Here is a 12,225-nt window from a genome sequence, read left to right as displayed (position 1 = left end):
CCAATCCATTTTTACAAACAAAGGTGAGACGAATTGTATGAACCAATGTAAGCTTTATTTTTCCAAAAATCTAGCCCATTAGCCCATTACCGATTTAAGTATTTTCCGGGATATTTCTATCATGCAACAATGAGATTTTTTTTATTTAAAGGGGCATATCAAAAGCAAACACTTATAGATCTTATAAATAGTTTTCTTAATACCAATTCAATGAGTGAATATTTAACACTTCTGTTTATAAAAGTAAAATATTAATTTAAAAAAGGATGTACATTTGTCAACATGAAAAAATAAGAGGTTCAATATAATAGTAAATTCCTTATGAATGAAATAAACATCAGGTACCATTATATGCATGCATGCTATATATAACTGTGTAAAATACTCTCAAATGGGATGTTAAATGGCACTAGTCAGAATTCTGAATAAAACAATGAGTTTGGCATTGAATATATTTGTGTAACTAAAAGTGTCACCGATCTATAATTATTACTAGATGCTTATATATGAACAGATGTTTATGTTATTGTGTACTAACTAGATTAGTATAGTGCAAAATACTGTCGATATGCCCCTTTAACCAACCTCATGTTGTAGCTAGATGGTTTTGTTCCATAAAATAAATGCATACATCTTTATACTTATCCCCTTAACCATTTAGATACACATTTTAACGCATTTGTAGTCTCCTAGAAAGTTAGATTTAATTTAAGATCTCTCTCACTAGATTCAAATTTTCAAGGCTTCATTTAATACCAACCCTAAAATACTGATGAGCAGCAAACAGCATACAAGCTGAACAGACCGCGAGTTTCTCACTATGGCAAGCGAAGTGCACATTTATGTCTTAAACCACAGTTTAACGGTTAACTATATTGTTAAGAGACTTTGACTTTGAACCCGGGTTCAAAGTGCTGTTTGCACATTAATTCCTTAAACCCTGGTTCAAGACTTTGAACCACAGTTCAAAGTGTGTCTAAAAATAAATCCATTTCTGTCATCTCAGACAACCAATCAGCAGAGCTTAAACCACAATTAGAAGGTCAATGCCGCGACTTCATTGGTCATCTCTTAACTATAGGGTTAAGAGACTTTGAACTGTGGTCTTAAATTGCGGTTAAGAGGCGGAGAATGCACATTAATTATTTATCAGTTAATTATATAGTTAAGAAACTTTGAATCCGAGTTCAAAGTGCAGTTTGCACATTTATTTCTCTCTTAACCATTGGGTTAAGAGACTTTGAACTGCGGTTCAAAGTCTTAAATTGCGGTTCAAAGTCTTTAACTGCAGTTCAAAGTCTTAATTATTTAACAGTTACCTATCGGGTTAAGAGACTTTGAACACGTGTTCAAAGTGCCGTTTGCACATTTATTCCTTAAACCCAAGTTCAAGAGTTTGAACCGCGGTTCAAAGTGTGTCTAAAAAAATAGATACAAATCTCTAATCTACATAATTCAGAGACAACCAATCAGCGGAGCTTAAACCACAATTAGAAGGCAAATGTCATGATTTCGTTGGTCGTTTCTTAACTATAGAGTTAAAAGTCTTGAACCTGGGTTTAAGGAATTAATGTGCAAATGGAAATGTGAACCTGGGTTCAAAGTCTTTTAACTATATAGTTAACTGTTAAATTGTGGTTTAAGACAATAATGTGCACTTCGCTTGCCATAACTCACAGGCTGTTCTGGTTTTATGCTGTTTGCACTTTGCTTCTAAGTGGGAAAATGTTAAGATATATATTGTGATATGTGTGTTGCCAAAAAAGGTCATATAATGATTTTAATGACAATTTCAAAATAATGACAATAATATAATCTATGACAGGATTGGTCATGCCACATACAATATCAAGACATTTGCTAAAAACAACAACAACAATTGGTTCTTTATGCTTTAATATGACTTCACATTTGCTAAATAACAACTACAGACTTTCAAAACAAAGAACATAAAAATTATGCTTAACTGTATAACACATAGTCTCGTAATGCAAATTGTGACATACGCCATATGCAGCCAGCATAGTTCCACATATGTGACATATGCAGCCTGTGTAGTTCCACTAATGTGACATATGCAGCCTGCGTAGCTACACTTATGTGACATGCAGCCAGCCTAGTTCCACTAATGTGACATATGCAGCCTGCCTAGTTCTACATATGTGACATATGCAATCAGCCTAGTTCCACATATGTGACATATGCAATCAGTCTAGTTCCACATATGTGACATATGCAGCCAGCCTAGTTCCACATATGTGACATATGCAATCAGCCTAGTTCCACATATGTGACATATGCAGCCAGCCTAGTTCCACATATGTGACATATGCAATCAGTCTAGTTCCACATATGTGACATATGCAGCCAGCCTAGTTCCACATATGTGACATATGCAATCAGCCTAGTTCCACATATGTGACATGCAGCCAGCCTAGTTCCACATATGTGACATATGCAGCCAGCCTAGTTCCACATATGTGACATATGCAATCAGCCTAGTTCCACATATGTGACATATGCAATCAGCCTAGTTCCACATATGTGACATATGCAGCCAGCCTAGTTCCACATGTGACATATGCAGCCAGCCTAGTTCCACATATGTGACATATGCAGACAGCCTAGTTCCACATATGTGACATATGCAGCCAGCCTAGTTCCACATATGTGACATATGCAGCCAGCCTAGTTCCACATATGTGACATATGCAATCAGCCAAGTTCCACATATGTGACATATGCAGCCAGCCTAGTTCCACATATGTGACATATGCAATCAGCCTAGTTCCACATATGTGACATATGCAATCAGCCTAGTTCCACATATGTGACATATGCAATCAGCCTAGTTCCACATATGTGACATGCAGCCAGCCTAGTTCCTGACAAGCTTGCACATAAGCATAAGATATTTTGCATGACATGGCTCATATGAGATAAAAACAATCACTGCACATCAGTGATTTAATATCTAACAACAATGTTACTGAAACTACATCTACTTTTCAAGATCATTATTAGATTTGATTATAACTACTGAGGCATTTTGGCATTTATGTGACAATGAAATGTGAGCTCTAGTGGCAAAAAGAGTAAACAAGAGCACCGCATAACGGGTGACACGCTCGGCTGCGAAAGCTGGTCAGATTTTTTTTTAGAGGTCACTGTGACCTTGACCTTTGACCTAGTGACCCAAAAATGGGTGTGGCGTGTAGAACTCATCAAGGTGCATCTACATATGAAGTTTCAAAGTTGTAGGTGGAAGGACTTTGATTTTAGAGCCAATGTTAAAAACCTTTACAAACCTTGACACGGACCGCGGACACGACGAGCTGGCTATGACAATACCTCGGGTTCTCCGAAAACAGCCGAGCTAAAAAATGAGACCACAGGTCACTCTACATATATTGACCACAACTACTCATATTGAGCTCTTTGTGTGTAGGTGAGCCAAAAAAACAATCCTATGTTTGCAAACTTGACTAAAAAAATAAATAACTTGTAAAATTAAATTTTCATGTAATGTAAGTCATCATGGTTCTGTAAATAGTGTTTGTAAGCGCAGTATTAAAAATCCTTGTCTAAGTATATATTATAAGCAATGAAATAAACATGTATAATTTAAAAGCAGTTACTATTAACTTTTATATCAAGGATTAAATATAATACATCCTTCAGCACCCCAAGCAAAATTCCTTTTAAATCATAAAATTAAGTATATTTAACAAATAGATCTTGAGATAACACAATAACAACATACATGTAAGATTAATAATGGGCAGTGTAAGTACGCTAATATTTCTCATGCACAACAACAAACAACAACAGCAAAAATCCTTTTTTTCCTTTTTGGTACATTTCAAAGGTAGGTAAACTGAAAGCCTGATTTTTTTACAAGGCCTAATTGGCTATTCACCAAATCTGCCAATGTTTAAAAATGGCCCAAGAGTTACAAACATTGTACTTGAATACAAGTTTTTCTTGCTAAAACGCAAGGGAAGTTGGCAATTTTTTTTTATAACATGGCTAAAATGACAAGTTAAAGCAAATAATATTTGGTATTAAATTATGACTTACTTTAAAGAAAGCATTCTACAAAATTAATAAATATTAAGGACTCCATACAACACAATATATAGTAAGTTGAAACTATGAACACATCAACACTTAATTCTGTCCAACATCATCTTCTTTGTAAGTTTTTGACAAAATAATTCTATCTCTAAGCAGCTTAAAAAGCGTATAATAATTACAGAAGAGCAATAACGCTATACAGATGATGTGGTTCCATTCGCTGCACTGAAGAAGGCAGAAGAACTGGTAACCAACCAGCAACCAGGTAAGGATCAGCATCCAATTGAGAACACGCAATGGATGATGGAAGAGAAACTGAAATGATTCATAAGAATGTTACAGTAAATGCACATACAGAACAATCAATTACAACTGTAAACAAAGCATACTTAAAGAATTTTGAAGGGTTACTTGACGCTGCGAAGGAATATCATAGGAAATTACCTATATTTGAGCTTCGTTCTAAGAAACTGGGCTTAATTTATGTACGTAAAGTGTTGTCCCAGATTAGCCTGTGCAGTCCACTCTTTACGCTTTTATAGTATTTTTCGGTAAAGGAAGTCTCATAAACCAAATTTCATCCTACCCTGAAAGTGTCATCCCTGATAAGCATGTGCAAACTGCACAGACTAATCTTGGTGACACTTTATGCACATGAATTGAGTTTCATTTTCCCAAAGCGCATCTCAAATGGTAGAATACTTACATGAAACCTCCCATGCATGCTGTTGCCCTGCTCTGTAGAATACTTACATGAAACCTCCCATGCATGCTGTTGCCCGGCTCTGTAGAATACTTACATGAAACCTCCCATGCATGCTGTTGCCTGGCTCTGTAGAATACTTACATGAAACCTCCCATGCATGCTGTTGCCCGGCTCTGTAGAATACTTACATGAAACCTCCCATGCATGCTGTTGCCAGGCTATACTTACATGAAACCTCCCATGCATGCTGTTGCCCTGCTCTGTAGAATACTTACATGAAACCTCCCATGCATGCTGTTGCCCGGCTCTGTAGAATACTTACATGAAACCTCCCATGCATGCTGTTGCCAGGCTCTGCTGTTATGTTGACCCCCTCTGCCTTGAAGAGACCTCGTACATGCTTCACCAATGCTCCCTGGGGCCACACTTGTAGCTCAGACCAACTGGAACAGTTGATACACGTTTGCATAATTGAACAAACAATGCAATTTCACTGACATTTACGAGAAGTTAACATTATTGCTGATGCAGATGTGTTTTCAAATCATTTATGGACTATTAAAGATGTAAGATTTAACAAATTTACCTGAAAATTCAGGGCAATAAACCCTCCAAACTATCTGGACTGTCAATAATTTTTAAAAGCTACAAGCCTGGACATCTGGGCTCTTGATTTTGGAAGTTTTGTCAACAAAACAAAAATTATTAACATTATATGATAGAAATCCTGAGCATTTCAGACTTGAAATGTCATGGTTTATTAAAGGAAACATCTCCTGTATGTGTTGAAATCCAAATATAAGCAAAATAGAGGTATATACATTATAAAATAACTGATTGTTTTCTTCAAACTTGCTCATCTTAACATGATGAAGCTTCTTTTACTTCAATTTTGGAAGTGCTCCGACAAAAACTGAGATTAAAGTACTTTTCTTAATAAAAGCCCTGCCTATTATTTTGATTTATTTTAATAATGGCATGTTGCATCATTTTTTTTACCCCATTTTGTTCACATACAATAATGATTTTTTTCACATACCAGGATTTGTTGGCTAAAGCATTGTTGATAGGGTCTTGGTTCGAAATAGTTTAAATGGACATGTTCACAGACTTTTATGTTATTCCACAAATTTAATTGTATTTACAGCAACTACTACGGAATTCAGAATAAGTAAATTTAAAAGTAAAATCAACAACAAACAAGATGTGTTTGTGACACACTATGTCCCCATATATTTGACCTTTGACCTTGAAGGATGACATAGACCTTGACCTTTCACCACTCAAAATGTTCAGCTCCACGAGATACACATGCATGCCAAATATCAAATTGCTATCTGAAGCGACATAGAAGTTATGAGCATTTTTCGAAACTTCAACGCAAAGTGTGATGGACAGACGGACAGACAGACTGACGGACAGTTCAACATATCTAACATAGTTTGTAGTGATTAATTTTTTTTACGCAACATAATTTCTTTTTGGATTCTATGACACAATTTTTGAAAATGTTCAAAATGCCGATCAGTGATTCTTAACGCAAACAAATATACTGCATAAAGTTAACTTGAGGGGAAAAGTGTATGATCAGATTCTTTTATGCAATAAGAAAACACTAGCGGAAAGACGCTTGATCTTGCACTTGTTCAAACAGCTCCGCTAAACTCCTGTTTGATCCCAAAAGGTTAGCATGCCCACTTACGCATTATATGGAACATGAGCATTTCGACCTTCAACTTTCTGCCATCGGCCCAGGTGTTGAGAGCAGCGATGCATCAGATCGAGGTACTTGGGTGGCAGGAAATGTGCACACAGCATGAGGAACGAACTCAACCATGTGAGGAACACGTGTTGGCCCACCCACCATGTGTCGTAGAATAATGTGTTCTGTAACAGAGGATTACAATACGAGTCTCATTCTGGGATGACTTGATACATGTGTGCAGTGTCATCCCAGATTAGCCTGTGCAACCTGAACATGCTAATCTGGGATGACACCTTAAGCCTACCGTGGATTTTTGTTTAAAAATACCATTTAATAGAAAAATCCATAAAAGCGGCAAGTGTCTTCCCTAATAAGTCTTGCAGATTTCACAGGCTAATCTTGGAAGACACTTTACGCAAATGCATTTAGCCTTGTTATACCAGAAAGCAGCTCATATGACAATAATAAAATTACCAAAAATCAATAACACTTTTTTGCCCCGAAAATAAGTTTTACAAGAGCTTGTCACAGAAGTGCCAAATCCCCGCCGAAATGTGTCTGCTTTTATGACAACATATGTTTTAGAGAGTAGAATAATATTTGTAAAAACAAAAAAGGGAGGTAATTCATTATGCTCCGGACAGAAATTTACTTTGAATTTAAATAAAGGGAGATAATTCAAACACTAAGGTAGATAGAGTTATGGTTCTTAGTCACTGCACTTCTCCTACTTGACATCTGTTTATTTTTGAAGTTTCAAATAAATCCCTTCAGAAGATTTAGAGTTATGCTCCGGACAAAAATTTACTTTAAAATTATATAAAAGGGGAGATAATTTGAAAACCAAGGTAGATAGAGTTATGGTTCTTGGTCACTGCACTTCTCCTAGTTGCCATCTGTTTAAATTTCAAGTTTCAAGTAAATCTCTTCAGTAGATTTAGAGTTATGCTCCGGACAAACATTTACTTTAAAGTTACATAAAAGGAGAGATTATTCAAAAACTAAGGTAGATAGAGTTATGGTTCTTAGTCACTGCAATTTTCCTACTTGCCAAGGAATTTGAAATGAATAGTTAAACTCAATTTAGATTCACATCGTACATGCATGATATACATGCTGGCGAATTAGACTGTACAGACATTTTCGAGTTCAGAATTAAATATCTGGCTATTTGCATTTTTCAACACATGTTCTTCTTAACTTTTATTTTAATGTATATTGAAATATACCTATAATGAGTTTGTTTGTTTTACACATTTTATATAAATTCATAAATATTTGACAAAATCGTATAATCTCGCTTTAAAGAATCTTAACAGAAAGACATTCCGGTCGGTTCGCTTAAACGCCGGAGCGTTGCTGTACTAGTTAGATAGATTTACCTCTTAAAACATGATCACATATGTTGCGTACTCGTTTAGAGCCCTTATGAAAATAAGGTGTTATTGTTTTGATACAGCAAAAGAACTTTTATAAGCTTATTTAATTTTCGGCCAGATTTTTTAGCGACGATGGTGTTTTGCTATTTATCTTTAATTTGCTCAAACAATTAGTATAACATGTGGTCATGCAATGTCTTTGTATGTCATTCTTGTTTGGTGTCTCCGCCTGATTGGCAAGCTATTGTTTTGGAAAATAAGTGTTTCACTTTGCACTATTCAGAAATGCCAGAATAAGCAGATGTTTCTTTAATGCCTTGAATGCCATTTGCATATTCTTACGAGCAAAAGTGTTAAATGAAGTAAGAAGAGAAGAAAGATACGAACATATCACATATATACACATGAAGTGTGAAAAGAACTGTTTTTTTTCTGGATTTATAGCACATGTATGAATACAAAAAGACATAAGAAAGAAACATCCGGAGCAGTCTCGCATAGTTTTAATAAATATTATAAGTTCTTCATGTTACTCCTACTGAGTATTTTAATTGAAATTACTTACCCGAAAACGCAGAGTGACAAAGGTATTTTGCAATTTTCCTTGACAGCGTACAATTAGAAAAAGAATCACAAAAAGTAAAAAAAGACGATCTAAATGCCAATTTTTATCAACGCAATTATATGAAAAATATTCTCTAAAATATATGTTTTAGATAAATTATAAGTTGCTGCATATGCGATATTTAAAGATTTTTTTAATGCACAGTTCTTTATTTTTGTATTCATTTAAATGCTATATCTGACAATCATTATGATCAAAAGCTGCCGTGGGCTGCAACAGCAGTTTAATATGAGTATTTTTTAGTAAAATGACGCGTGTTTTTCAGCCAAAACAAGCCTCTTTTAGTGTCTTGTGAAATGTCCCGCCGCCGTTATTTTGCTCACTCACGTATAACGCCATCCCTGCGTTTGAATCTATCAAATGCTACACAGTCGATTTAAATCATCTATACGCAATTTTCAAGTTTCAAGTAAATCCCTTCAGTAGATTTAGAGTTATGCTCCGGACAAAAATTTACTTAAAAATTATATAATAGGGGAGATAATTCAAAAACTAAGGTAGATAGAGTTATGGCTCTTTGTCACTGCACTTCTCCTAGTTGCCATCTGTTTATATTTCAAGTTTCAAGTAAATCCCTTTAGTATATTTAGAGTTATGCTCCAGACAAAAATTTACTTTAAAATTATATAAAAGGGGACATAATTCAAAAACTAAGGTAGATAGAGTTGTGGTTCTTGGTCACTGCACTTCTCCTAGTTGCCATCTGTTTATATTTTAAGTTTCAAGTAAATCCCTTTAGTAGATTTAGAGTAATGCTCCGGACAAACATTTACTTTAAAGTTATATTAAAGGGGAGATAAATCAAAAACTAAGGTAGATAGAGTTATGGTTCTTAATCACTGCACTTTTCCTACTTGCCATCTGTTTATATTTCAAGTTTCAAGTAAATCCCTTCAGTAGATGTAGAGTTATGCTCCTGCCAAAAATTTACTTTAAAGTTATATAAAAGGGGAGATAATTCAAAAACTAAGATAGATAGAGTTATGGCTCTGGGTCACTGCACTTGTCCTAGTTATTATTATTAGTAGTAGTAGAATACCGGATTTATATAGCGCCCTTTTCATGCAAGAGTGCACATTCAAAGGCGCTTTACATAAGAACATTTAACGTATCGCAGATACGAATACATTTTGCAACACTGTTTCAAAAGAAATCGATCAAAACTACTCAATTATACTATAAAACTACTCTATTATACTATAAGTATTACGTAAAAACATGCACAGTAACCATAGATTAGAAAGATCAACAAGACACAATAAAACGACCCTATGTGTATAGCTATAAGACAATTCATGAAACAATAAAATCTAAAACTTAAACAATAAGTACTACGTAAAACAACAAAAAATAATTATGCTTCCTTTTAAAGGGTTAAGTCAAGTTCATGATGATTGAGATTTTATATAATGAATTGAAGAAACCACTGCTTATATTGCATAAGATTGGAGGAAGAGGTGAGTTTTCAGTGCCTTTTTGAATGAATTCAGTGTTGAAGAACCTCAAATGTTTGATGGAAGTGAGTTCCAGAGTTTAAGAGCAGCGTACATGAAACTTCGCTCTACGTATGATACGGATTTTATCTTCGTTGGAATCACTAATTAAGTCGCTTCGTTCTTTGATCTTAAGTTTCCCCTTGGTTCGTAGACTTCAAGTAGGTTTTTCAGATATACAGGCAATTGTCCATTTAAGGCTTTGAACGCATTGGTAAATATTTTGAAGTGGATTCTTTATTCTACTGGGAGCCAGTGTAATTCTTTTAGGATCGGTGTTATGTGACTATTGCGAGATGTTCTTGTGATAACACGCGCCGCAGTGTTTTGAACATTTTGTAGTTTCTTGATAGCTGATGTTGGCATTCCATACAGCAGTGCATTGCAATAGTCTAGCCGAGACGTGACAAGTGAATTGACCAATGATTTTGTGGCATTTGGTGTAAGATATTGCCTGATGTGACCTATTTGCCTAATCTGACCGAAACATGATCTACGTATAGCATTAATATGGTGTTCCATGTTCATTCTTGAATCAAACAAAGCACCGAGATTTCGTACGTATTTCGATGGTTTAATTGTCAAGTCCCCTACTTTAATAGTTAACCCATCTACGTATTAGGCGTTGTTTTGACTTGAAAATACTATGACCTTGGTTTTGTCGGTGTTAAGTTTGAGCATATTTGTATTCATCCATGAGATGATATTGTGGAGGCACTTTTCAACTCGATTTAGTGTTTCGTCTTGGGCTGCTCCAATGGTGGGTTCAAAGGAAAGGTAGAGCTGCGAGTCATCGGCGTAGAAGTGATGCCCGAGTCCATGTTTTTTGCAAATTTCCCAAACAGGTTTAGTATACATAGTATAAAATTTTGGGCCTAACACAGATCCCTGGGGTACGCTGAAGGTCAGCAGCAATGGTTCTGATACCTTGCCGTCAATGCTCACCGTTTGAAAGCGGTCAGATAGGTAGGTAGCTACCCACTGTAGTGGTTGGTCAGCAAAGCCGAACTGTTGTTCGAGGGGGCTTAAAAGGGTTATGTGGTCGATGGTGTCGAAAGCGGCAGAGAGATCCAGCATAACAAAGACAGTGACCTTTTTCTTATCTAATGATTGTAGGATATTGTTTTGAACTTTTAATAAAGCTGTTTCTGTTGAGTGAAACTTCCTGTATGCAGACTGATTTTCTGAATTTTAATTGTATTCTGTCAAATGTTGCCATCTGTTTATATTCTAAGTTTCTAAGTTTAAAGTAAATCCATTGAATAGATTTGGAGTTATGCTCCGGACAAAGTTTCGGACGGCCGGACAGACGGACAGGACCAATTACTATATCCCCTCCAAATTTTTTTTCGGCGGGGATAAAAAAGCTTTGTGAGCATTTTACAAAAGTAAAGAAAATGTAGTACGCAAAAGCTCTCCCTCAAAAGTACCAGTATGTAGATTAGAGTTATGAAATCATGAATTCTAGTGTATTTTGAGCGGTCAGCCATGGAAAAATCAATTGTTTAAGGTTAATATGCTCAAAACAATAAGAATATGCTATTTTAAGGGACAATACAGCTAAAAAACACAAAGCAATAGAATGACTTCGAATATTGTAATGAAACAAGTTGTGGAATTCCATAAAGGCATAATGCAAATTAGATGCAAATGTTTGCAGTATGGAAACAAGGTTTTATATCACTATTACAGCATCAAAACATTTCTTTGTTGAAATGAAACATAATGTTAATTTACTATAACATTTCATTTTGTAACCCAAATCACATATGCACTGATATTTCTTCTCTAAAGGGGCTGAGTTCAGCTATAACTGCATGGGGAATGATGGTTTAAAGTTTAAGCAAAACCCATAGTGTATTGGCAGATCATTTTATCTAATTAAGGGGTGTTGCTGCAGTTTGGCTGATTTTTTTCCACCAAATAGATTTTGTTCAAAATTTATATTCAAGTACTATATACAAATACTATATGAACAAGAGCACCGCCTTGCGGGTGCAGACCGCTCATCTATTGTCTTTTTAAAGGTGAAGGGACTCTCATTTTCAATCACAAAGGAGGGAGGGATGGAGTGAAGAGCGGTGCATTGTGTGGGGGTGTGGACATTTATTACATTTTCTTCCAAAAATGCGAATAAAAGGAAAAAAAAATCGGGGGGGGGGGGGGGGGGGGGGGGGGGGAGGGGGGGGATTCTTGGGTGCGATGGTTGGACGGTATTTCAAACATAAAATAATAAAAAT

General features: G+C 35.6%; 1 protein-coding gene across 3 annotated transcripts in view; it reads right to left on the bottom strand.

The window, feature by feature from the left end:
* Positions 1 to 2,568: 2,568 nt before the first annotated feature.
* LOC127849217 (transmembrane protein 39A-like) overlaps positions 2,569 to 12,225 on the bottom strand; it is a 20,832-nt gene continuing 11,175 nt past the window's right edge. For all 3 annotated transcript variants that reach the window (XM_052381940.1, XM_052381947.1, XM_052381953.1), the window contains 3 exons: positions 6,486 to 6,670; positions 5,106 to 5,226; positions 2,569 to 4,392 (listed from right to left, as the gene is read on the bottom strand). In XM_052381940.1, coding sequence (XP_052237900.1) covers positions 4,171 to 4,392; positions 5,106 to 5,226; positions 6,486 to 6,670 — 528 coding nt within the window. In that variant the 3' untranslated portion in view covers positions 2,569 to 4,170. The remainder of the gene's footprint in view (positions 4,393 to 5,105; positions 5,227 to 6,485; positions 6,671 to 12,225) is intronic.

The sequence above is a fragment of the Dreissena polymorpha genome, chromosome 1 (assembly GCF_020536995.1).
Source record: "Dreissena polymorpha isolate Duluth1 chromosome 1, UMN_Dpol_1.0, whole genome shotgun sequence".
In the NCBI taxonomy this organism is placed as follows: domain Eukaryota; kingdom Metazoa; phylum Mollusca; class Bivalvia; order Myida; family Dreissenidae; genus Dreissena; species Dreissena polymorpha.
This window is presented reverse-complemented; position numbering and strand designations above follow the sequence as displayed.